The sequence below is a fragment of the Nicotiana tomentosiformis genome, chromosome 6, assembly GCF_000390325.3.
Source record: "Nicotiana tomentosiformis chromosome 6, ASM39032v3, whole genome shotgun sequence".
In the NCBI taxonomy this organism is placed as follows: Eukaryota; Viridiplantae; Streptophyta; class Magnoliopsida; order Solanales; family Solanaceae; genus Nicotiana; species Nicotiana tomentosiformis.
Genome location: NC_090817.1, coordinates 77,951,882 through 77,977,643, shown reverse-complemented (window position 1 = coordinate 77,977,643; position 25,762 = coordinate 77,951,882). Strand labels below are relative to the sequence as shown.

Here is a 25,762-nt window from a genome sequence, read left to right as displayed (position 1 = left end):
ACAATTTATATACAATAGACTGTCACTATTGAAAATAGATTGTCACTATAAAAAAAAAATACAAAATAGACTGTCACTGTATAATTTATATACAATAGACTGTCACTATACAAAATATATATATAATAAACTGTTATTATACAAAAAATATACTAAATAGACTATTATTGTACAAAATATATACAAAATGGACTGTCACTATGCAATTTATATACAATAGCCTGTCACTATATAAAATAGACTGTTACTATATAAAAATTATATAAAATAGACATTTCGGACTATTAGATGTAATATGTTTGAGCCGGAGGGACATTTCGGGTCAATGGAGAAAAACATGGGCTATTAAAATTTTGAAGGGGTATAAAGGATAGTTTTCTCGAGGAAAATCTGTAATGACTACAACTTGTCAATAAATTGAACCTAAACACCATTTCGGATCAACGAAAAAAATATGGGCTAATAAAATATTTACGAGGCCATAGAATGTCGCTTTCTCAAAATTCTTCGTCATCAAAAGGGACCCTAATTGAAAGCATTTGGTTTGGGCCATAATTTCCGTAGTTTCATTACAGATAGCACTCAAGTAACGAGCTACAAAAGCCCATTTGGAAAGATATTTGGTCCAAATGCTTCTGCTTACCTGAAATGATCTTGGTTGTTTCCTTTATAACCTCATTATATTTAAAATAATATTACAGATAAATATTACTTTTTATATCAAATATGATATGATAGATGATATGTCGAAACTGAAATCAACATAGTTGATAGGCAATGTTCAACAGTGACAAGTTACTCTATTTTATATTTCTCTTTTCTTTATTTATATGCGTGCTTAAAGAAATATAAATTCTCTAACGGAAGTGCATGATTTAGAAGGTGAAAAGAGCTTTTTACTTAGTGGAGCAAGGAAATACGAGTTTGATGTGACGTATTCCTATTCTTTCTTAATGCATTCCACAACTAAACTTGTTTAACTAATTCAACTTTCGTGTTGCGTAAGACTCACTAAAGAGGAATTAGCTCCCTATCAAACCTTTTGTTTAGGTGCATAGATTTCATCCGTCTTAATAGATTCCTGATAGAAGTGAATGTAGTTCAGTTTATATACTCCGGACCTCTTGTATTTTGTTTAGGTGGATCTTCTGTCCTTTTAAGTAAATATCGTTTTATTTAAAAAGATATTTCAAAAAAATTATCGATTTAGAAAAAGATACGATTAATGATTTTTTCCTGTTCATCCTTGCTATTAGGGAGTAAAAGTAAGTAATAATACTCACTTTCAAATAGGATGAGCAATAATAACTTGAGATGAAATAAAAAATAAACAAGGTTAGTTTAATAAATTATAATACTACTTTATAATTAGTGGACGTTCTAAAGTTTTAAACGATACATAAATGGGTCGGAGGAGTAATTTAATAATCTATACACGTGTCAAAGTCACAGTAGAAGTACAGAAGAAAACGTGTCAATCTCTTATTGGTTCTCCTAAAACCCTAAAACCTTAACATGTCTTGTCTCAAACAGACAGGTTAAAGCCGTTTAGGGTTTAAGCAGAATCTAGAAATTAGCAGTTAGAGACACTGAGAAGCAGCAGCTCTCTTCCTCAGCTGCTGTGTGCTTAGGCAAAGAATAAAATGGGGGCAGACAAAGGGAAGAAGCAGAAAGTGGATGAGGAAAACAACAATGTTATTGATGAAAAGCTCATTTTTTCCATTGAAAAATTGCAAGAGATACAAGACGAGCTCGAGAAGGTAAATTCTTTTTTTTTTAAAACCGTTAAAAATGGGTAATAATTGTAGAGAATTACTTAAAGAAAAGATTAAATTTTTATTATAGAGAATTAGATAGTGGCTAAAACTCCAAAATTTTAAAGATTCAATCTTTATTCATTTTTTAGAACTTGTCTAGATTATCTATGACCGTGACATGAGAAGTTTGGAAGACCATGATATGGTTCCTTGTTCTTTGTGAATATAAAGATCATTAGTTTATTTCTAAATTTAGTAAATGTTCAAAGTCTGGCATTAAACTTTGATGAAAATTGGAACTTTGAGATGTGTTAATTCCTCTTAATTTCTTATCCTTACACAAGTTGTGAAGTTTCAGTCGAGTTGAAAATGTTAAAAGAATAATATATAGTTAATCTGAGCCTCCAATTTTACCTATTCAAAAGTCAAAAAATAAAAATATGAAAAGAGTATAAAGAGACCTGTCTTCATTGAGGATCTATGGAAGTCCAACTGCCAAACCTCATCAAAGCATATTTCTATGAATATATTCAGATAAATTCGTCAACATATTTTGACTTTCAGCATGTTCTGTGTTTCTTTCAGATGGAAACAAAAATTTGAGAGATCTCCTCTGGTCATGTACTACCTTAGCTTTCTTGTAAAAGAACTAAATGTAGTTAAGAATTTACAGCATGCTACTTTTCGGAGGACCTCTGTTCTGGAACTATTAGCTGTTTGACTTAATGCTTATTCTTTGTTCAATTGCATATTCAAGTCTCTTTCCTTCTTTTAATAAATGCATACTCCAAAAACTTGTCTAAAATTTCTGTCTGATTAGGTTATACCCAATATGGTCATAGTTCAGTTCTAAGGACCTCCTCTCTGGAGGAACTGCTAGGTTCCTTTCTTACTTAATGATCATAATGTGAATACATGGAATCCAACAAGATTAATAGATGGCGATATTCTCATTATGGATTCAGCAGGCTAGTGTGATGGCGATATTCTCATTATGGATTCAGCAGGCTAGTGTCTATGCCCCCCCCCCCCCCTTCTTCCTCTTCATATCTTTCTCTGCTCCCTTCACAATAAATTGAAATTCATGTTCACTTGTATGAAGAGTACAAGATACAAATCTATGCACGTATAGGAGTTTTGGATTTGTATGCTATATGCATACATGATATCACTATGTGTCCAAGCTTTTTCTGAATGCACACTAAAAGCTTAATCATTCAGGGTACAATCTAATCAGAAGAGATGCAAATCAACTTCGACAGTTTCTCAATAATTAACTTGGATCAATTGCTAGAAGCTTTTCTTCTGTTGTTTAACTGTAAGATAACATGTGTAGCTCTTGGTTTTACATGTTGAATGATATATCAATTTTGCTACTAGATCAATGAAAAAGCAAGCGACGAAGTGTTGGAAGTAGAACAGAAGTACAACGAGATCCGCAAGCCTGTCTACGATAAGCGAAATGATGTCATTAGCTCTATTTCTGACTTCTGGTTGACTGCTGTTAGTGATCCCATCCTATCCTTTTTCCTCGCAATCGCTTGACTTCCAAAGTATTTTTCACACAGTATAACTTATCTCATCTGCTTGCAGTTTTTGAGTCATCCTGTTCTTGGTAACCTTCTCACTGAAGAGGACCAAAAGGTTTGATCCTAATTTGTTTCATTTAAACTTCGAAACAACCCACTACAACTTGTTATGTTACTTTTTCTCCAATATTAACCATCTGCTTAAATTAGCAAAATCTCATCTAAATAAACTGTCAAAGTACAGTTTGAATGGATTCTTTCCTTCTGATCTGAATCTCATAATGTTACTGCCCCTTTTCATGTAGATTTTCAAATTTGTAAGTTCTATTGAAGTGGAAGACTCAAAGGATGTGAAATCGGGTCATTCAATCACGTTTGTGAGTTCACCACTCTCTCTCGCTCTCTCAACAATGAAATTAATTAGTACATTAAACATCTTATGTTTTCTGGGACTGCAGAATGCTGATGACCTTCTCTTCTTTCTCACAGAACTTTAAGCCCAATCCTTATTTTGAAAATTCAAAGCTCTCAAAGACGTATACCTTCCTTGAAGATGGACCTACAAAAATTACAGCTACAACAATAAAATGGAAAGAAGGCATGGTAAGTTCTTTTTGCTGTTTGAGAGACGTTACACATCTTTATCTTATCCGTTTCCTCTCACTATTTATGTTTTGACTTATGAAGGGCATTCCTAATGGAGTTGCTGACAAGAAGAAAGGAAACAAGCGGTCCCACGCTGAAGAAAGGTCTGCTTACTTTTATATAGCATTTCTAAGGGTTTTGATTTTTTAAAGCTACTAGCTGTTTGTATCAAGTCTGTCAACTTGAAACTGATATAATGTTGGGAACTTGGTTTGTCTTACTTGAGAAAATAGACTTGCTCACCACATTAAACCAGGTTATGGTCTCTACCTTAGGAATACGAATTTGTCAATTATCACATTTTCTTAATAAAACTCAACTATAACTGGTGTGATCTTTCAAATAACATATGCCGACCTAATCTTATGTTCTTGTAGTGGGCAAAATTTGCCCCCTGCAATTGCTTACTTCACTATGGAGTTAGAAGTCAGCCACCTCTGTTGGGAACAGAAGCGCAAAATATATTGCTCTGTTCGTCCCAAAAATAAATGATGGGTTCAAAATTTCAGAGTCAAATCATCTATTTCGTTTTGAATTAGGACACCCATTTCTTGAACTTTTGAAATAAAAGTTACATATTCATAAGCTATATAAGAGTATTGCTAATTAACTATATTAATGATTTTTTTGGGCAAAGTGTTTCTCTCGAGAGAAAGCTGTTTATGAGTTTGCAAATAGTAATAGTGTAAATATGGCAAATATAGTGGTTAATGTAGCTGTGTCGAAACTATTTGCACTCACTGAGTTTTTCTGCTGCAACAGTCTGACTATCCTCTTAATCACTTGATAAGTTGGTGCACCGACTGGACACATGCTCACTGCTCTGTCTTCTGTACTCTCAATTCTAGCTGTCTTGTAAATAAAAACTGAATGTCATATTCATGGTCATCCTTGCTCAGTTGCTTTTCCCTTGTTATTCCATACAGTTTCTTTACATGGTTCAGTGAAGTCAATCAAAAAGGTGATGTGGATGATGACGAAAATGAGATTCTGGACATTCAGGATGATGAGGTAACATCTAAATCTTCGGCAGAACATTATGATTTTCTTGCTCACTTTTTTTTTTTTTGGGGGGGGGGGGGGGTCAGGTGTTTGGTGCATAGAGTTTCATTTTCAAATTTATTCTTTTGTTTTCTGATTTTCAGGTTGCTGAAATAATCAAGGATGACTTGTGGCCTAACCCTCTCAATTATTTTGACCATGTTAGTTTCATACTATGTCCCTTGTTTTCCTTGATCTATTAGTCATGATTTAGTCATGCATTTTTAACTCAATAACATTATACAAAATTTGCTTTACCACAGGAGCCTGATGAAGAAGATATTGAGGGCGATGAGGTAAAGCAACATTCTTGCTAAGTTTTCATAACTTATACCGTGTGCACATCAATTGACATATAAAGTCGTACTTATTCATCTGTGGCTGTAATATGTCTTCCTTTTGGGCTTACATTTATTTCTTTCCTTGGCCACAATGGTATGAGGGTGAAGGAGGACTACGGCAAAAGTTTCTAAGTGGGGCTCGACTAATAGGATTTACTAAAATCATAAGGGCTGCAACTATATATGATAAAGCCTTTAAAACATAGAGCTACTGCCAAACCTCTAAAATAACTTTCTGCAAGCAATATAGTTTTTTATGGTGCTTCTGATTTTTAGAAATTTATATTTTCATCTTTGCTTTCGTGGAAACTATTTGCTGCTTAAATTGTGGGGTCAAATCAGAACTTTGTCTAAGACGTGAAGACATGTGAGGGAGAGAAGGGAAGGGTCTGTTGAAGGAAGTCTTTGATCAAAGTCTCAAAAGATGCAATCTAGAAGCATCATAAAGAGAGTAGGATTCTTCTGCACTTGTAAATATTTTTGTTCCAACCCCATCCTGGTGCTATTAATTAAATGAAAATACCAACTTTGTAAAAAACAAATGCATCAGATAGAAAACTGTGAAACCGTAACTTTTGGTTTTACCTGCCGGGAGGGTATTGGTTGGGGACTCTTCCATTCATAAGATCAAAGTGTCTTCTGGTCTGAATATATCTTTGTTTTTCAGAACAAGAAAGTATCTATTCTGACAAAGTATTTGTTCCTTCTCTTCCTTTCCCCCTTGGGCCGAGGAAGAGAAGGTCACCTGTTGGAAGCTTACACTGTTTGTTTAGGATGAGAGATGGAGCAGGTTTGTGAATGTTCTTTCCCTTTTCCTAGCCGAAAGGAGGTAAAAGTGGAGCATATATAATTCCTCCAAGAGTTGGCATTTTCACTCCAGGAAAGAGGAAAGACTTCTTTTGTTTTAAACTTTGATTCCCAATTCTACCGATGAACATGAGGGGGAAGATACGCAATTATGTGCTAGTCCCCCTCTCTCTTACCTTTTCTCTGCAGTTTCTTAAAACATTGTGTTGCATGGTGGAAGCTTGACAAGGATCTAAAAGAGCATTGGCTTCCTTTTTAAGTCAAAAACACCCATTTTTGATTTTTTTAGGGGTGGTGGTGGTGGTGGTGGTTAGGCAATGACCGCTGACCATATATTAATACTCAGTACGAAAATACATGAAGAAGGGGGGAATATAATGCCTAACCTTCACAAAACAACTACGGGGACTAGACACGCCTAATCCTGTACAAAAGGTGACAGCATTACCAATATGAGTTGGAATTGTGTCAAAAAAAGAAACTTCAGATTTCGCATGAGAAGATTCCTCGCTTTTACATCATGATGCTTAGTAATCTGTAAGCTTACAAAAGATACACAAAAGTTTCATGTACATCATGTTAAACAAAGTCATTTTTATCTTTCTAACTCCGCATGATGATATCAGTGATCTGACTTCTCCCGGCAGCTTGGAAAGTTAATGATACCAAATTACTTGATACTTTGACTTAGCTTGGCTTGACATATAGTCTGGATGAATGTATCATTCAGATAGTAAACCTTGATTAGTTAGTGGATATTTAGTAACAGTCATAAAGTTCTTCTGTTATATATATATATATTAATTATATTTGGTGAAAACAAATTGTGAATATGGTGCCAGGGGATCTTGTTGCTGGGAGCTGCCAGTGATTTTAGCATAAAATCACATACCATTTTATGTGTGTCGGCAGCTTATTGAAGATTGTTCTTTTATATCTTGGGTAATGAATTGGTTGATTTGCTATGAATTGCCAGGGAAAGGACAGCGGAGGATCTGAAGAGGAAGAGGAAGAAGAGGAAGATGATGAAGATGAAGACGACGAATGAACTGTTGGTAGACCTTGTGTTTGATTTGAGTTCTCATCAGTGTTTCAATCATCAGAGTTGGTCTCTGTAAAGAGGTTTCGGATATTGCAGAAAAATTGAATGACATATAGTGGTGACTCTAATTTTTAGTTTCAGTGAACTTTTTCTTTCATTTCTCCTTTAACCTTTTCTTTTTAATTTTGTAAGTACTTATTTTTTACTTCATATTTCCCATGCAAAAAAGAAATGAAAAGAAGAGGTTAGATAGGGGAAGCTATTTTGGGCAAAGTTTAGGATTATACTTATTGAGGTAACAATATAGCATATTTAATTGAGATATCCACCATATTTCAAATCCATAGCAGGTAGAAACACTCTGTATTGTTGTGAAGATGACAACCTAACACTGTTAGTAGTACCTTGCAATAATTTTTATATTAGGGTGTCTGCATATAATTTGAAGTGATCTTTGGCACTTGATAATATCAACATAACATCATCTACCATAGTAAGATCGGAGACATGATAATAATTTATCCGCATCTAGTATTACAAATGTAAGTAATACCTATTTTCTCATTACTATTATCGTTGATCTCTCTAAGATTTTAGTCATACAGCAAATTAATACTATATTTACTGTGATATTTTCACTTTAGTACTAGTCACACGTGCTGATGAGAGTGCGATTACCTGATAAGCCAGAGACTCTTATAATATGGAATTATTTTGGTAAGGTACTGTGAGTCCTGACAATGAACAAATTGGAGTGTGGGGTCGGCTGAAGTAATTAATCGTATTAACTAATATCCAATGGCATGCATAAGAACAGAATAGAAAAGAAAGATCTAAAATCTTATCAATAATTTATTTGGGAACATAGGTAAGAAAATTGACCAAAAGACAGTGTATCGAGATTCCAAAATCCTACAAGTGAAAGCAGTAGTGTTGTAACCAAAACAATTTTTTTTTTGGTAAGAGAGAAATCCGCAGCCGCTACAATCTTTGCCACAGCCTCTGACTTTGTGCGCCCTGGGTAAACCTCCCTCTGTGTAATAGCCTGCAAACTACACAGATGATGTAAACCGCACTAGGCAGGCCCTGTGCGACAGACTCAACCCTAGAAGGCATTGAGGGGGGAATCGATCCTAGGTCATCCGTATGAATAACCGCCCTCCAAACCAACTGGGTAATCCCGAAGGGTTTAACCAAAACAAGTTGACACTGAGAATGGCTATGAAAAATATACCCACTGTTGATTTGATTCCATTCTTCAGACAAGGAAGTGAAGATGAAAGGTTAAAAGTTGTAGACTCCATTACTAAAGCCTGTGTTGAGTATGGCTTCTTTCAAATTGTGAATCATGGGGTACCCTTTGATCTGACCAGTGAAGCTCTGAAGCTGGCAAAAGCTTTCTTTGAGTCTCCAAATGAATTAGCTAAACTCAAATGCTGTCCACTGCCTAATGCACCTGTTCCCGCAGGCTATAACAAGAAGCCTAATCCTTCTTATGAGTTCAATGAATTCCTCATCATGCTTCCACCTGGTTCCCATTTTAACATCTTCCTTCCCAATCCTCCTCAATTTCGGTATGACATTTTTAACCTAGAGTTGATTCAATGTTTTCAACTCCGAACTATTTCTACATATGAATTTTCTTTTAAAAATGTGTACATATAATAAAATCATACTCATTGACTTTAGATACTAAATTAGTCTCTTTGTTTAAGGGTGTGTAGCTCAAGGTGCAATCTTAGATGGGAAAAGCACTCTCTCCCAATTTGACTTGGCATGAATCATATTTCCTAGAACATAACTTTATTGGGGGAGGGGGTTGGAATTGAAACGAGTGCCTTCTATCTGGTCGCCTCAAAGAGAAAACTCCATCATCTGAGAAGATCCAAGAACCTTTTCTTGCTTTTGTTTAAATTTAATGGTGTTAATCAGAAAATACCATATGTCTCCAATGATGGTTATTGCTCTTTCCTTACTTATTTTAGCCTTTTCTTGTTTAACCTGTGGATAAAAAGGCCAACTCCAACTCCAGGCTTCTCTTCTTGATGTTTAGTCAATGATATTCTTTACGTTTTCTACTAGTTGGATCTAGACTGTTATGGTAATGCATGCGATCAATCTCAGCTCCATGTTCAAGAATTGAGAGCTTTGTCAAATTGGATAAATTTTTCATATTGTTTAAGCATCTCTAATCAGATAGTTTGGCTATACAATTTCATGTCATTTATCCTACATATCTAAAGCTTCTTTACCCAGATGCAGTTAGCCCTTTAATTGCCCTGCAGAAGGGGCTGCTGGGGCCTTGGGAAATAACTTTTGGTGTTACCTTTCTTGGACTAGATTTGCTAGTGGAAAACTTTAGCTATTACGATAATGAATTCCTTTCACATTTCAGAGAGGTGATGGAAGAGTTATTCTGCCAATTCTTGAAGATAGGGATAGTTGTTGAGAGCATCCTGAGCGAGTGCCTGGGGCTTCCTCCCTCCGCGATGACAGAAACTGGGATTTCCTCATTGCTTTATTTTACTTGCCAGCAACAGAGACAGAAAGGATAGGGACAAATTCACATAAAGATGTCAGTTGCTTCACAATTGTGTTACATGATGAAGTTGAAGGCCTCGAGGTTCAAAAGGATGGCGAATGGATCCTAATACCCCCACAACCAGGTGCCCTTGTTGTCAATATTGGCGATGCTCTTCAGGTAAATCTCTCAAAGTGCAGTCAGTTAGAGAGTTGATTATTAGCTAGTTGGTAGAGTTGTAATTACCTTATATTTTACTGGTCCTTTCGAACGACAAATTCAAAAGCCCAAGTCATAGGGTGGTGCTAAGACCTAATGGAAGATCAAGGAATTCATTTGCATTCTTCTACAGTTTGTCAGGAGAAAAGTGGATTGAACCACTTCCCCAGTTTACAAAGGAGATTGTAGAAAAACCAAAATACAGTCCCTTCTTGTACAAAGAGTATCTACAGATAAGAAAAGAAAACAAGTCTAAGCATGTCTCCCGGGTTGAAGATGAGATTACCATATCACATTATGCAATCCCTGAGGAGTAATGTTAGATAAAAAAGGTAATGGCTTGTAATTTGTAAGACATATATATGCTCATGATCTCGGCCTTTTCACAATATCTGATACAGACTTCTATATACTTAATTATATACATGTGGATCGGAGAAGAGGTTGATGAGATAATATATGGTATCAGTGAGTAGAACTTTCATAATCCATATTATGATTTCATCTAAGAATGCTCCAAAGAATGATGTGCTGCATTGCGTTCCCTGTTAAAAACCAATTAGCTTCGTTTCATCTACTTTGTTCTATCACATTCATCAATCTTTTCTGCTTAGTTTGTCTCCCCTGATTAATCTTGGAAACTCTTTTCCTAATTTGGGGGAAAGAAAAAAGGTACTACTTCTTTATGTGAACCTATTTTCTTTTTGGTTTGTTCCAAAAAGAATGTTCCCTTTCTAATTTTGGTAATAATTTAGCTTAAACTTACAATTGTACTCTTAATGAGAAACTTTTATAACCACACAAATACTCTGGGCCCATTTTTGACTTGTTTAGGATCACAAATTCCAAAAGTTTTTATTTTTTCTTAAACTCCGTGCCCAGTCAAACATGTTCACATAAATCGGAATAGAGGTAGTACTTAATATGCTTATGTGATCTTTTCTGGATTACTTTTTGTCCATAACATGCAGTTTAGTCGTAGGAGGAGTTTTTGATTAAATTTAAATTTAATTGGATAAGTTTGTTGAGATAGTTTAAGTTTTTTAATTTGAATATTTATCCTGCAGATTTTCTGCAAATTATATTTTTAAGTTGGCTATTTAAAGGCCTCTTGGTTAATAAAATTTATGAGAGACACTTTCAACAAATATTTTTAATCTTCTTGTTGCTCCATATTTAAAAAAAAAATAAATTAACAAGGATATCATACGAACTCGAAATATACAAGAAGGATATCATACAAACTCGAAATATTCTTGGTGGAGCACTATTTTCTTTTTACTACAGCATAGCACTCAGTGACGAACCAAGAATTTTACACAAGCGGGTTCAATTTAAAATAACGCAAATCGATAGTATAAGCAGCATCGAACATGGCGAACAAAATTTGGTCGAATTTTTGTTAATTCTTTTCCTTTTTGGTCTCCTTTGTTTATAGCGTGATGTTAAAATCAAGTCATTTAAAAGTGAGTGCACTATATTTTACAAATTTTGGCATTTTAATAGTACATAAACTATTTCCTCCTAATTATTTGAATAATTTATCTTTTTTTAACCAAATACTCTTATCTATTTAATTTAACAAATTTTAATGTTTCAAAATTTTGTTAAAATTTAACAAGAAAATTATTTAACCAATAATTTTTTTTATTAACTGCAAGAAATTAGACAGATTATTAAATCCTTTTGTGTTTATAACTAAGAAGGTATTATCTACAAATAGAGGATAATAAAAAATAGTTACAATATCAACTGGATTAATACCTAATTAAAGAAAGAGGGCTAATACATTAAACCAGAAATTATAAAAAAAATAAAAAATTTCAACATAAACTAACAAATTATAAATAATTTCATTAGATATACTTGCATAATTTAGCAAAATTTATGAAATAGAGAATTAAAGATCACTTTGTAGAAAGGTTTAATTTTTTGAAGTAAAATAAAGTTGATTTCTATTGAATTAAGTTAAAAATATGAAGTAAAATAGAGAAAAGAAGAAGTAGAAGACAGTGGAATAATAATTTTACAAGGTAAATGGTGGTTACTCATTGCACATTCTCTGTAGCAATAAAAATAGAAAAGAAAAAATTACAAAAATCAATAAAAGGGAAAAGGGGACTCGAACACATGAACTCATGTCTAGTCCGGGTCGTGCTTCCCTTGCGGGGCCAGGTTGGGGACATGATTTTTTGGATGGTAACTCTGTTCGACATAAATTCTATGGGTTACTCGGGCTATGCTGGGTTGTGCTGACAATTTTTAATGTATCACTAGCCATTTATGGGTTACCGGGCTGGGCAGACAAGAACAATAAGCTAATGTAAACACCATTTTCACAAACTAAATTAGTAAACTATCCATTTGGGTTATGGGTCAAATCGAGTGTAAAAAGAAAATGGGTCTAAAGTGTACTATGCTTCATTCTAAATTGACGTGACATTTAATTTTAGATTTTTAATTAACTTTGATGCCATGTCAGATTTCTTGTATAGAAGAATTTTGTAGGATTTGAGCCCAAATAACTTTTTTAAATGATAAACGGTAAAATTTAGTGACTTAAGTGATAAAAAATAAGTAAATGGCTTTTGTAAAATTGCGTTAGTTGAATGACCTTTAATGAATTAACCTTGATTTGAGTGATTAGTTGCATTTTCAGTTAATCACGAGGTATCTCTATTGTACTTTCATCCATAGAGAGAAAGTGTGCCTTTTTTTTCCTCTACCTTCTCTCTAGCCAATAGAGAGAAACTTCCGATGTGAACAACAACAAGAACCCAAATCAATCACCACCATATGATCGGCGAGACAACATTGATGGACACGACACAATCATCATCACTAATAACTGAAGAAGCAGATCTGCTCCAACGTAGTACACAAAAGCCAAAAATGGAAGGAAGAAAATTTGACCCTAAGGTAAGCTTCAAAGACAGAGTAATTGAAAATCAAATTTTTGAGTCCATGGAGTTTGACTGTGACACGTTTACTAATCTGTCACTTGAAGATGAGAATGATAACCCAATAAATCACCCAAATTTTATACCCATCTCCTCGGCCGAAAAATAAAGACTTTACAAACCTTGGACCCAAGCACTAATTATCAAACTCATAGGTAAATGAATGGGTTACACCCTTCTACGTACAAAAATATAAAAACTTTGGAACACAACAGAGCCCCTAAGTCTCATAGACATTGGAAGTGATTTTTACCTTATAATATTCTCATCGGAAAACCTGTACACCACAGTCCTGAATAATGGACCATGGTTCATTGGATCCCAGTTTCTCTCAATTAGTAAATGGACACCAAAATTTAATCCCAACAATGTCCAAATTACCTTTTCTACCATATGGGTGCGCCTACAAGAATTACCTATAGAATACTATGATCTAAATATACTTTAGAAAATTGGAGGCACAATCGGTATGGTTCTCAAAATCGACAGTTGTACGACACACACAACACGGGGAAGATATGCCAGACTCTATATTTTAGCACCACTGGGCAAGCCTTTACCTATAAATGTTATGATTGGCAAGCATCTACAGGAAGTACACTATGAGGACAAAACTCACTTTGCACAACTTGCGGATGCTTAGGCCACAATTACTATCAATGTTTACAAAGTAGGTCTGCCCAACATACGGAGCATAAAATATTAGAAGAGCAATCAACTCAAGGTCAGTGAAAAACAGTCACATACAAAAGCAAGAGGTACGCTACTAACAAAGACTCAAAGTTAGATGTAGATGGAAAACAGAGAGAAAAGGGGAAAACACCTACTGAAAATTTCTAAGAAAATGGAAAAGGAAAAGAAAAAGAAAAAGAAAAGGAAAAAAAGGAAAAAAAAGGAAATTAGAATAGAGGAAGAAAAAGAAGAAAAAAAAAGAAAAAAGAGAGACAATAATTACATCAGGAAGTGATGTTACTACTCATACCAACATTACGTTGGGAACAAGAAATGGGATTGACTTTGGCCCCAAGAAAGAGGTAACTGAAAATAATCCTTCAAATATCAAAGAGACATTTACAGTTATACAAGAAAACTGATTTTCCATCTTAAACGACAACGGATGAGAACTTCAAAACAAAAATCCAAAAAATAATTCAACCCAGTCCAAAACATCACTAAATTTATCAGCTACGCATACAAAATTCCGGTTCACATCAAATGACTCCATAGTACCCACGGAATAAAAGTTTCCTAAGATCAGAACTATAAATAGAAAATACCTGAACACACAAAAACTACAAAAACTACCTTTTTACAGACCCCACACAACATCAACCCCAAAGAACAGGGCCCATAACTTCATCCGACCGATCTGTTTCCTCTTTTGCCCAATACATACAAAATCACTCACATCACATTTAATTCACTGACCACTACTACCCTTCCGTGTACCCCTACACATGCCAATACCACTCATTCCTCCTCTATCACCCCTAATCCAACCCTATGGCACAAAAACCAGACCTCCCGTCATGCCCCCATTATAACCCCTCTAAACAACTACCCATCTGAAATGTCTCCTACACCCAACCAACTATCTCACTCCCCATAAATTACCACCACAACTAGAAATGCGGAGACACTACAAAAACTATCGCCAGAATTAGCAGCACGACTGCTATCAAAACCACTATTACGAACGCCACCACGGGGAAGACGACTACCAACCCCAACCACAAATAACAAACTACTACTTCCAAGCGATGATTATCCCGGTCCCAATAGTCATCAACCACCAAATCTACTACAACCAGATGAGCAATTACATGTACGGGCTAATGAATCAGCAGTGGGCTACACTCCACCATCTTCCACAAGATCCAACCAATCACCATACACATGCAAACCAGGAACCGATGACTCCCACCCAACAACAGGCGGCCCTGATCTTGGAGACAACATAAGAACTAATACAAATGATAGGCTATAATTACATATTTTAGTCTCTTATTACACTCTAATTTACTGTACTTTAATTGAGTTTAAGCTTTAATCGCTAGTATTTTGTACTAATTATGTGTTTTATGCCTTGTAGGAGTAATTTCGAGCTATGTAGATGTTATGGAATGAATTAAAGTTATTTGGAGTTTTGAAGTCTGAGTAAAAGCCCAAGAAATTAACCCGGGATCGTGTTCGGGGATCAACGGATGATAGTTAAGAACGAACGAAGAATCAAGTAGGTATATTGCGCACTGTCTAGTAAAATGCACATAACCTTTCTCTCAGAACTGCATTGTAGCTCCACAATATATGGTTAGAAAGCTAATTCAAAGGGATACAACTTTCATGTTTTATGTTTTTCCAAATTCTAAACAGAACAGGGTGAAAAATGCGGTCTAATCCGTGGCTACGGATGTGAGGCAGAACACTGGGTAAAATCTGCGATTGAATCCGCGGCCGCGGACGTCCTGACCTGAAAAAGTGTCCTTTTTCGTGTAGGAGAAGGTATAATTATTTGGGCCCGACCCTACTTGGTATATATACATGAAAAAAAATGATATTTTGAAGACTTTTGACGTAATTTAGACCTAAGGAGGCTAAGGAGACTGGGGATTCGACCTAAGGAGGCAAGAATACGCGAGAAGCAAGGAGGAAGATTCAACCACGAGTTTTTCCCTTCTTCTTCCTACTTTTCATGATTGGTTATGACTTTTAGTATTGTAGTTTTTACATGCTATTATGAGTAGCTAATTTGTTATCTAGGGTTTTGATGGAACCTTTTGTAGGATGAATTTTTGTTATGTTTTAATATAATTTAGCCTTTAAATTTATCTATTTGTTCAACTATGTGTTTATTTCAGTTAATTGAATGACCATCGGTTGACTGTGCCTATTTATTATGTGTTTCTTGAGAAAGGATACATATTTAGATTGTTGTTGAACAACGTCACTCCTAATGTATGCGAGAAATCAATACAGTGAGTTTAAAGGTAGGTTTAGAAATAACAAAGCCTTGACGTGGTCATAGTGAGCGATTCGATGAAGCCAACTAGCGTAGTTCGAGAGAATATGTCTAGTAAATTATTGTAGTTGCTCGAGAGAGAATTACGGCACCTAAAGTGCTCTCGATCAGTAGAGAATACATTGGCAAAATTGTTGGGAACATAGCTGGAAGGATTCCGACAATTAGGGAAATCATAACTCTAGACCTCCTTAATTTAGTCTCCACCCCTTTATCTCGTTAGTTGATAATTTTACCACTTTCTAATATTTTCAAGTTAATTAGTTAGAAATATAAATCTCAATCTTTATAATTTAGAAAATTGTTCAAACTTGTCTTCTTAGTGATATTAAATAGCTATAGCTAAGCCTTAGTTCTCTGTGGGATTCGACTCCGGACTTTTAGACCGGATTATATTTACAGCGATCGCTTATCCTTTTTAGGATTAGAGTTGGGCGTGATCATAGATCAAGGCCTATACACTAACGAACAGGAAACAATGGCACTACAGTCACTCTACACCCAGTAGATAGCTGCCATGAATCTTATTCAACAGCTAAGCAACCACAACACACACCAACAACATGAGTTCCCGCTTTCTCTACAGAACCAGGAGGAGATTGCATCCCTACAAGCCAACAGGTTGCTCTTGTCACCAAAACAGGTACTGCCGGAGAATCTGGACATCGAGGATCAACTAACACCACTAGAGTCATTATCCCTGTTGAACATGGAAGAGGCAGTGGCTATGGTGCTTGAGCTCGAACAACAGGGGCCAAACATCCTTGATCAAATTCTCCGGAACATCACCATGCAGGAATCATTGTCAATGACACTTCACGAAAACAGAGAAAAAAGGTGCTTCATAACTGTCCACAAACGTCGTGAGTGCGTTGAACATACGCTCCTACCCACTTTCAATCCTCCACAAATATGTTGTTCTGATAATTCCAACACTGACGGATGAGGACATGCTGATGGACAATGGGGTGGACCACCCACTCACCACCTACTTGCGCATGTCACTAGCTCCGTGAGGGAGTTCGAGGATCGTTAATGAGTCCCAGATAAAGATACTTCTTTGGAACTGCAAAGGATGTAACAACCCCAAGGCTGACAAGTAAGCCGGTCCAGGCCCAGGACCGGCCCGGGACCGCGGGCCAAACGGGCTAAATGGGCCAGGATCGTTTGGATCGATTTTAGTGGGCCTGGGCCGGTCTCGTGGCCGGTCCTATGCTTTGGGCCCGCCAGGCCCTGGACCATTTGGCCCGCCAGGGACGGGGACCGGACCGATCCCTTAGCGGGCCAAACGGTCCCAACGACTATTTATAAAATAGCCATTTAACTCCCCAACTTTGTTTTAATCCCAAACTTTTTATAATTATACTTTTTCCCGATTTTTAACTATAAATACCCCCTTATTCTTTCATTTTTTCTTACAAAATCATTAATCTATCACAATCTCTCTCTAATTTTCTTCTATAATTGCTACTATTGCTTACTTTATTGTTATAATTTGTGAAACAATTGTGAAGTTGGTGAATTGAAGTTTTCAACGATAATCAATTTTTAACAAGTTGTTCGTCAATTCGGTAAACTCGTTCCAACTCTTAAGTTTTAATATTATAATTTTGTTTGTTTTATTTATTTTCTATTACTTTTTTAATTAAGTTGGCTTCCTTAAAAAAACTTTTTGGTAAAAATAAGGAAAAATCCAAGAGTGACGAATCTAGTGCTCAATCTGTTCCTCCTTCACTACCCCGGGCTCCCCGAACCAAACTCCATATCCGTCCTACACCTGCTATTCTTGATAGCAATAATAGTTTATTATAATTTATGAAAGTCAATTTTTCCATAATATTAAAGCTGGTGAACAATTAGACCATGAATTAATGAATGCTCTTTATTCTAATCCAACTATTGATGAAAATGATGACGAGGAAATAGATTTTGATGAAACTCAACCGGATGATGATACACCAGCTAGTCCAGCTCCTGATGTTAACCCAACTAGTGATAACCCTACTAATCCAAATGATGCCCCATCTGATACACCTGCTACTACCCCTACTTTTTCTAGACAACCTAGCAAACGGACGGAAACATCTCCCGTTTGGCCATTTTTTACTCAACTAATTCCAGAAAATAAGGCTAAGTATAAAACTTGTGGCACGAAGTTAGTTTTTAAATATTTTGGATCGCGGGGGGGAAGGGGGAGGGGAGGGAACTTTGGCTAGACACATAATGAAACACCCTCAAGATAGAGTGAGATATCTTCGTCTGAAAGCTTTGGCCGAGGGGAAAAGTCTACCTACTCCTAGTCAGGTTGACCCTAGTACCGGTTCAAATCAATTTCAACCGGGAATTAACACAGTTACCGGTAGTATTTTATATTATGATCCAAAAAAGGATCGGGAAAAATTGGCAAAAATGGTAACTGTTATGTGTTTACCCTATAATTTTCCTTCTGACCCTAACTTTGTGCATTATATTAGAATTTTTTTAATCCTACTTATAAATGTTTTCCTCGCACAACCGTAAAGAGCGGTATTTATAAATATAAACATTAATATGAACAATATTTGCGCTATTTATTTACTCATATAAATTATCGTATTGCTATTACAACTGATATTGGTAAAAGTGGTAACGACTGTGATTACCTTACTGTTACCAGTCATTGGATTGATGAGGATTGGATAATGCAAAAGTGCATTATTTCTTATAGAATAATTAATTTACGTCACAGAGGGCAGTTTATTGCTAGCATAGTTACTAATATTTGTAGATATTTTTGCATTAGTGATAAAATAATATCAATTTCAATGGATAATGCTACTAGTAACACAAATACTATAGCCTTACTTACCACTACGCTAAATACTGCATTTAGTGATATTTTTCATGTTAGATGTATTTGTCATATTTACTATTTAATTGTGGGTGATGGTATGAGAATTTTAAATATTAAACTTGAAAAGGTTAAAATGGCTCTTAACTGGCTTTTTTTATTCAAACCGTAGAAGTAGACTTAGAGAATATTTTAAAAGTTGCGATGAATTTGGCCTAAGAGAAAGAAAGGTTCCTAAATCTTGTCCAACTAGATGGAATTACATGTATGAAAGTTTGGTTGTTGCATATGAATATAGAAACCCCATAAACTCAACATTTAATGCATATGTAAGTGATGATGATGAGCACCTTACAAATGGGGATTGAGTTAATATTAAAATACTTGTAGATTTTTTAGAAAAATTTCATATTGCTACAAATGAATTTTCTGGGCAATATTATCCTACTATTTCTAACTGTTTAGTTTATATTGCAGAACTTGCAAATTTGTTTGCTCATTTTTCAGAGGGTGGAGAAATTTATAAACTTTCTATTGATTCTATGAGAAAAAAGTTTAAAAAATATTTTTTCCCTATTCCCCCTATTTATGGTATTTCTGTTTTATTAAATCCTTGTATGAAATTAGGAGGTCCTCATTTTTGGTATGAAACTGTTTATAATGGTTTAGCGCTTGAAGATGAGGAATTGTCTCTACTTCCGGAAGCAATAGCCTCAATTAGAATAAATGCTCAAACTATTTTTAATACTTAATAAGTTGCATTAAATCATGCTAGACCAAATGTTCCAACTCCTTCTTCTTCTGATTCTCAATCATCTAAAAGAACTGCGGGAGTAAGAGCACTTAGTGCTTGGGCGAGGTTTAGGGGTTCTCAAGGTTTTAGTAGTAGTGATTTTTCACAACTAAATGAGCTTGAAGTTTATTTGTCACAGGGAATTGAGGAAGTGAATCCCAACGGTTCCTTTAATCTTTTGGAATGGTGGAAGGACAAAGAAAAACACTTTCTGGTTCTTTCAAGGATGGCCCGAGATATTTTAACTTTTCAAGCTTCAAAAGTGGCATCAGAGAGCGCTTTCAGTCAAGCAAGACTTCAACTCGGTGATTATAGAGAGTCTATGAGGGAGAGCTTGGAAAAATCAGTGCCTTTTAGAGATTGGATCCGGTCAGAAATAAAAAATTTTGGACTTGCTGAATCACATCCAGATGAAGACGAAGCTTACGAAGAAATGCTAGCTGAACTAGCGGAGGATGTTGCTCCGCCCAGAAGTGGCGATGACCAAGCTACTTTTCCGCCACCACCAACGGAAATTCCTTCGGACCTTGATAGATTTATAAAGTTTATAAGAGATACCATGTAACTTGTATGAACAAAAATTAATATGTATTATGTAACTTGTATTTTGGCACATCTTGATTAGTTTTTTTTTCTTCTCAATGGTGGTATTAACACCTTGTTGTGCTCATTTCATAGGGGGATGAAGACTAAGAAAGATATTGCCATATTTTTTAATGCTATAATAAAATTACAAGGCATTGCTTTAAATATCTCTTTACAATATTTTCGTCTTTAGATTTTAAATTTGAATTAAAAAATACTTAAAAATTTAGATCATAATTTTATAATAAATTTTACAAGGCATTGCCTTAGATATTATTTTTAACATCCTTTTGTCTCTAATTTCTATTTAATATTTTTTTTAAAAATCCGTTGGGCCCACTTAGCCCATTTAGCCCGCGGGCCGGGACCGTTTAGCCCGAGACCAAATGGTCCCGGTCCTTACAAAAATACCGTTTAGCCCAGGACCATTTTGCCCGTTTAATTTGGGATCGGGACCATTTGGACCGGCCCACTTAGCCATTTAGGCCCGGGACCGGCCCACTTGCCACCCTTAAACAACCCTGAATTCAGGCGGAGCTTCAAAGACCTCGTGGTCTAGAGCAACCCTTCCATAATCTATCTTATAGAGACACGCATGCAGAGTCACTACGACCTCATGGAGTTTGTTAACTTCACTGACCTATTCGAGCTTAGTGCAGATGGATACTCTGGAGGTGCTGCCCTAATGTGGAAGCAGGAAGAGCTTGAGGCCGACCCAATCGCCACTACTGATCAGGAGATCCATGTCAATATCCAGGTTAGAGGAACATCACACCGTTGACTTTTATCCTTATTTTATGCAAGTACGAACCTAGCTAATAGAAATCTTTTATGGAATAACCTAGAAACTGTAGATAAAAATCATACTATGCCATGGCTTCTCTGTAGGGATTTTAATGAAGTAACATTGGCTTCTGAATAGTTTGGTGGAAGACTAATAAATAATACTAGGACTGCTGCCTTTCTACAGTGCCTAGACAATCTCAATATGATTGACCTCGGGTTCACGGGACACAGGTTCACATGGATAAATAAAAGGAAAAAAGGGGACACCAAATCTTGAAACGGCTAGACCGCTTCCTTGCCAACTCGGACTGGGTAGGGACATACCCAGATGCGACTATGGCTCATCATCTTGAATTTAACAAAACCTATGAATAAACCCACCCATATTTTTCGCTTTGAAACAATGTGGCTAAACTATCCCGATTTTAACAATATAGTTAACTATCATTGGTGTCGCGCCCCGACCTCGGGGAGCGCGATTGGTGCTCAACCGAGTAACCCGTTCAAGCAAGCATGCGTTACATCAACCTCTCATCATTACTCATGCATGATTTCTCATAACATAATTAGATCTTGACTTTCAAATTGGTTCCATTTGGCTTAATGGCCTAAAATTCTCTTCATGATGGATATATAGCTTTATAAATAACTGTGAACACAAATACATGACAAAACTCAAAACTTTAAGTACATGACCCACAGTGTACTTGAAGCTTCTATGATAATAGATACCTAAATACATAAAATGAACTAGACCCAAACACTGACTAGAACTGTAGCAGGCTCACCATAAGCTGAGTAGTGAAGAAGATCCCTATCAAAGATCCATATCATCATGTAGAAGTATACTTGCATCCATTAAAAGAAGCAGTATCCCCAACCAAAGGGATGTGAACATGTGGAATAGTACTTGTATGTAAGGCAGACAAAACAGCATATGAAAATACGGTAACTCAAATAAGAGGCAAATAAAGTACATCAAGAAACTATGAAACATCGGATGGAATAAAATTTCAAGTCTTATTATACTTACACCATTCTGAACTTCATTTGGGACCAATTGATCCATATGAATTGTATGTGGGATACAAAATATAATGTAAATATAACAACATGTGCAAACAAGGGCAACGAAAGTGGCACCTTTTGTCTGCATTAATAATGCGTATCACTAGACCTTCCATATCCCTCTCTTATTTTACACATATATATTTCATAGACCGTCCTTAGTGTTCACATATTATATTATACAACTATACGTCTCATAGACCGTCCATAGTGTTCACATATCATATTATACACCTATGCATCTCATAGACCTTCCATAGTGTTTATTCACCGTACACCTATACATTTCATACACAATACACCTATGCGTTTCATAGACCGTACATAGGATTCCATACACAATATACCTATGCATTTCATAGACCGTCCATAGGATTCCATACACAATACACCTATGCATCTCATAGACCATCCATAGGATTCCATATACAATACACCTATGCGTCTCATAGACCGTCCATAGGATTCCATACACAACACACCTATATGTTTCATAGACCGTCCATAGGATTCCATACACAATACACCTATGCATTTCATAGCCCGTCCATAGGATCACATATACAATACATCTATGTGTTTCATATCCCGTCCATAGGATCACATATACAATACACCTATGCGTTTCATAGACCGCCCATATGATTCATTCATATTATATACCTATGAGTTTCATAGACCGTCCATAGGGTTCCTAACACATAATTATGCACATAACCATATATAAACTCAAAGCGACATGATTAACATTACATTTAAGGTCGTAATTTCCCGTATCAATGGAATACTTCATGTTCATGCTCATCATGGAGAAAACAGCTCATTACATTAGCACATGCATGGTGAATAAATAAGTCAATTTCAATGGCACATGAACCCAATTACTTTTCTTAAGGTTCATCATCATTCAGCATAAGACATCTCCATTTCATCTCGTTATTCACTCACTTGTTATCTTGAGGTCATTAGCTAAGTTCATAATTCTTGGGGACTTAACATCGAAGTCATTTACATTTATTATTTTAGAAGCATACGTATAATAATTGAAACCATTGAAACATACAACGCCTCATAATTCTCATTTTGGCAAACTGCCGCATTTCATGTTCATACTATCACTTACTTCTACCTGCCATGGGTGATCACAGGACATTAAAAACATTTAAAACATTTAGGAACACCATAGCCCCTCCTCATGAGGGCGTAGGAACTTATAGAACATTGGAAACATAAGTACGAATACGTTCATCTCATAACTTTTCACACCATATATCATTTCATTAGTACTTTCAACTACTTACAACATTATTATTTCATTGGCTCTCTTGGCCATACATATGATTCTTCTTTTATGGCACAAAGACCGTATTTCATATTCCACACTTTTATATCTTTCCTTTCATGGATCATCATCATAAATATCAACATATAGTATATTCCAGAAATCACAACTTTAGGTTCATTAGTAATGAAGGCTTTAAACACAATAGATTTCTTTCCAAAAAGTGGAGTAAACCGATTGGCAATCGAATCGCAAGTTAAAATCATAAACGAGTAACACACCATTTATTCTTGAAATACTTTTCCCCAAAAGGGCAATACACAATTTCAACTCATGATTATGTAAGAGCTCAAACCACATTGAAAAATACTTAGAAAGCAAATATTAGTTAAAACAACCACATTTGGGCATGACTTGAGCACATAAGCTTTTAGGAAAATCTATTTTCGAAGTCAATTTGGAGCAGTTGAATCGAGGCTCATTTCATAACCTTTCTCGCATTATTTTATTTCATTGGCACCACACTTTCATTATTGGTACGGTAGCCACACTTGACATCTCCAACCCACTTCTTTCACTTTTCATCATTTTTATGGGTTATTAATAATAAAGTATTTCTAATCAAGACCTTAGGTACAAATATGAACAATTAAGAGTCTTAAGCACATCGCGTTTTTCTCACACAATTTGGCATCATAACTTTGATTTGAAACACGACTCAAAGCCATAGCATTTTAATACACATATCATTCTTGGACATATTCCTAAAGCATAACATAATGTGATAAGAGTAATTAGAACACATTTTGAATACATACATCTTTCGACACTTTGCTTACTCGGGTTAATCGAATTTATTAGGAACAACTCGAAATATGGGAATTAGGAACTTGGGCCAACCATACTTGAAACGTACAGGAACATTACAGAATTCGATTCTAAGAGAGTAGTTTAACCAACATACCTTGTGATAACGACTAGGTCGGAAATCCAAACTAGAGTAAAAATTTGAAGAAGTAAATGCGGAAGCAATAACAATAAGAAATTGAATAACTAGAACTAAAAGGTAGAAAATAAAGTATATAGGAAAATTCAAGGAAAGAATTCTAAAAACTCGAAATAGTTTAGTCGTATGAGGAGTCTTTGTTTAAATTTAAATTTAATTGAATAAGTTTGTTGAGATAGTTTAGGTTTTTTAATTTGAATATTTATCCTTCAAATTTTCTGCAAATAATGTTTTTAAGTTGGCTATTTAAAGGCCTCTAGGTTAATAAAATTTATGAAAGATATTTTCAACAAATATTTTTAATCTTCTTGTTGCTCCATAATTGTTTCAAAAACAATCAACAAGGATATCATATGAACTCGAAATATACAAGAAGGATATCATACAAACTCAAAATATTCATGGTGGAGCACTATTTTCTTTTTACTACAACATAGCACTCAGTGGCGGACCCATAATTTTATACAAGTGGGTTCAATTTAAAATGACGCAAATCGATAGTATAAGCGGCATCGAACATGGCGAAGAAAATTTGGTCAAATTTTTGTTAATTATTTCCCTTTTTGGTCTCCTTTGTTTATAGCGTGATGTTAAAATCAAGTTATTTAAAAGTGAGTGCACTATATTTTATAAATTTTGGCATTTTAATAGTACAAAAACTATTTCCTCCTAATTATTTGAATAATTTATCTTTTTTTTAACCAAACACTATTATTTTTTGAAGTATAATAAAGTTGATTTCTATTGAATTAAGTTAAAAATATGAAGTAAAATAGAGAAAAGAAGAAGTAGAAGACATTGGAATAATAATTTTACAAGGTAAATGGTGGTTACTCATTGCACATTCTCTATAGCAATAGAAATAGAAAAGGAAAAATTACAAAAATCAATAAAAGGGAAAAGGGGACTAGAACACATAAAGTCATGTCTAGTCCGGGTCGTGCTTCCCTTGCGGGGCCAGGTTGGGGACATGATTTTTTGGGTAGTAACTCTGTTCGGCATAAACTCCACGGGTTACTCGGGCTATGCTGGGTTGTGCTGACAGTTTATAATGTATCACTAGCCATTTATGGGTTACCGAGCTGGGCAGACAAGAACAATAAGCGAATGTAAACACCATTTTCACAAACTAAATTAGTAGACTATCCATTTGGGTTATGGGTCAAATCGAGTTTAAAAAGAAAATGGGTCTAAAGTGTACTATGCTTCATTCTAAATTGACGTGACATGTATTTTTAGATTTTTAATTAAATTTGGTGCCATGTCAGATTTCTTGTATAGAAGAATTTTGTAGGGTTTGAGCCCAAATAACTTTTTTAAATGATAAATGGTAAAATTTAGTGACTTAAGTGACAAAAAATAAGTAAATGGCTTTTGTAAAATTGCGTTAGTTGAATGACTTTCAATGAATTAACCTTGATTCGAGAGTTTAGTTACATTTTTAGTTAATCACGAGGTTATCTCTATTGTACTTTCATCCATAGAGAGAAAGTATGCCTTTTTTTCCCTCTGTCTTCTCTCTAGCCAATAG

At 35.3% G+C, this 25,762-nt stretch overlaps 2 protein-coding genes across 3 annotated transcripts; both read left to right on the top strand.

Moving 5' to 3' along the window:
* The first annotated feature begins 1,525 nt into the window (after nt 1-1,525).
* Nucleotides 1,526-7,319, top strand: LOC104091025 (NAP1-related protein 2-like). The gene is made up of 10 exons (XM_009596269.4): nt 1,526-1,760; nt 3,138-3,260; nt 3,351-3,401; nt 3,592-3,663; nt 3,776-3,889; nt 3,974-4,035; nt 4,858-4,942; nt 5,077-5,133; nt 5,236-5,268; nt 7,097-7,319. The coding sequence occupies exons 1-10, from the start codon at nt 1,644-1,646 to the stop codon at nt 7,166-7,168; spliced, it is 786 nt and encodes a 261-aa protein (XP_009594564.1). The 5' UTR covers nt 1,526-1,643; the 3' UTR covers nt 7,169-7,319.
* Nucleotides 7,320-7,866: 547 nt separating this feature from the next.
* On the top strand, nt 7,867-10,473 carry LOC104091026 (protein DOWNY MILDEW RESISTANCE 6-like). Of its 2 annotated transcripts, XM_033654748.2 has the most exons (3): nt 7,867-8,094; nt 8,349-8,736; nt 9,558-10,473. In XM_033654748.2, the coding sequence occupies exons 2-3, from the start codon at nt 8,378-8,380 to the stop codon at nt 9,715-9,717; spliced, it is 519 nt and encodes a 172-aa protein (XP_033510639.1). In that variant the 5' UTR covers nt 7,867-8,094; nt 8,349-8,377; the 3' UTR covers nt 9,718-10,473. The 2 variants fall into 2 exon arrangements, with proteins under 2 accessions (XP_033510639.1, XP_033510638.1); XM_033654747.2 differs by having other exon boundaries at nt 7,871-8,736.
* Nucleotides 10,474-25,762: the final 15,289 nt, after the last annotated feature.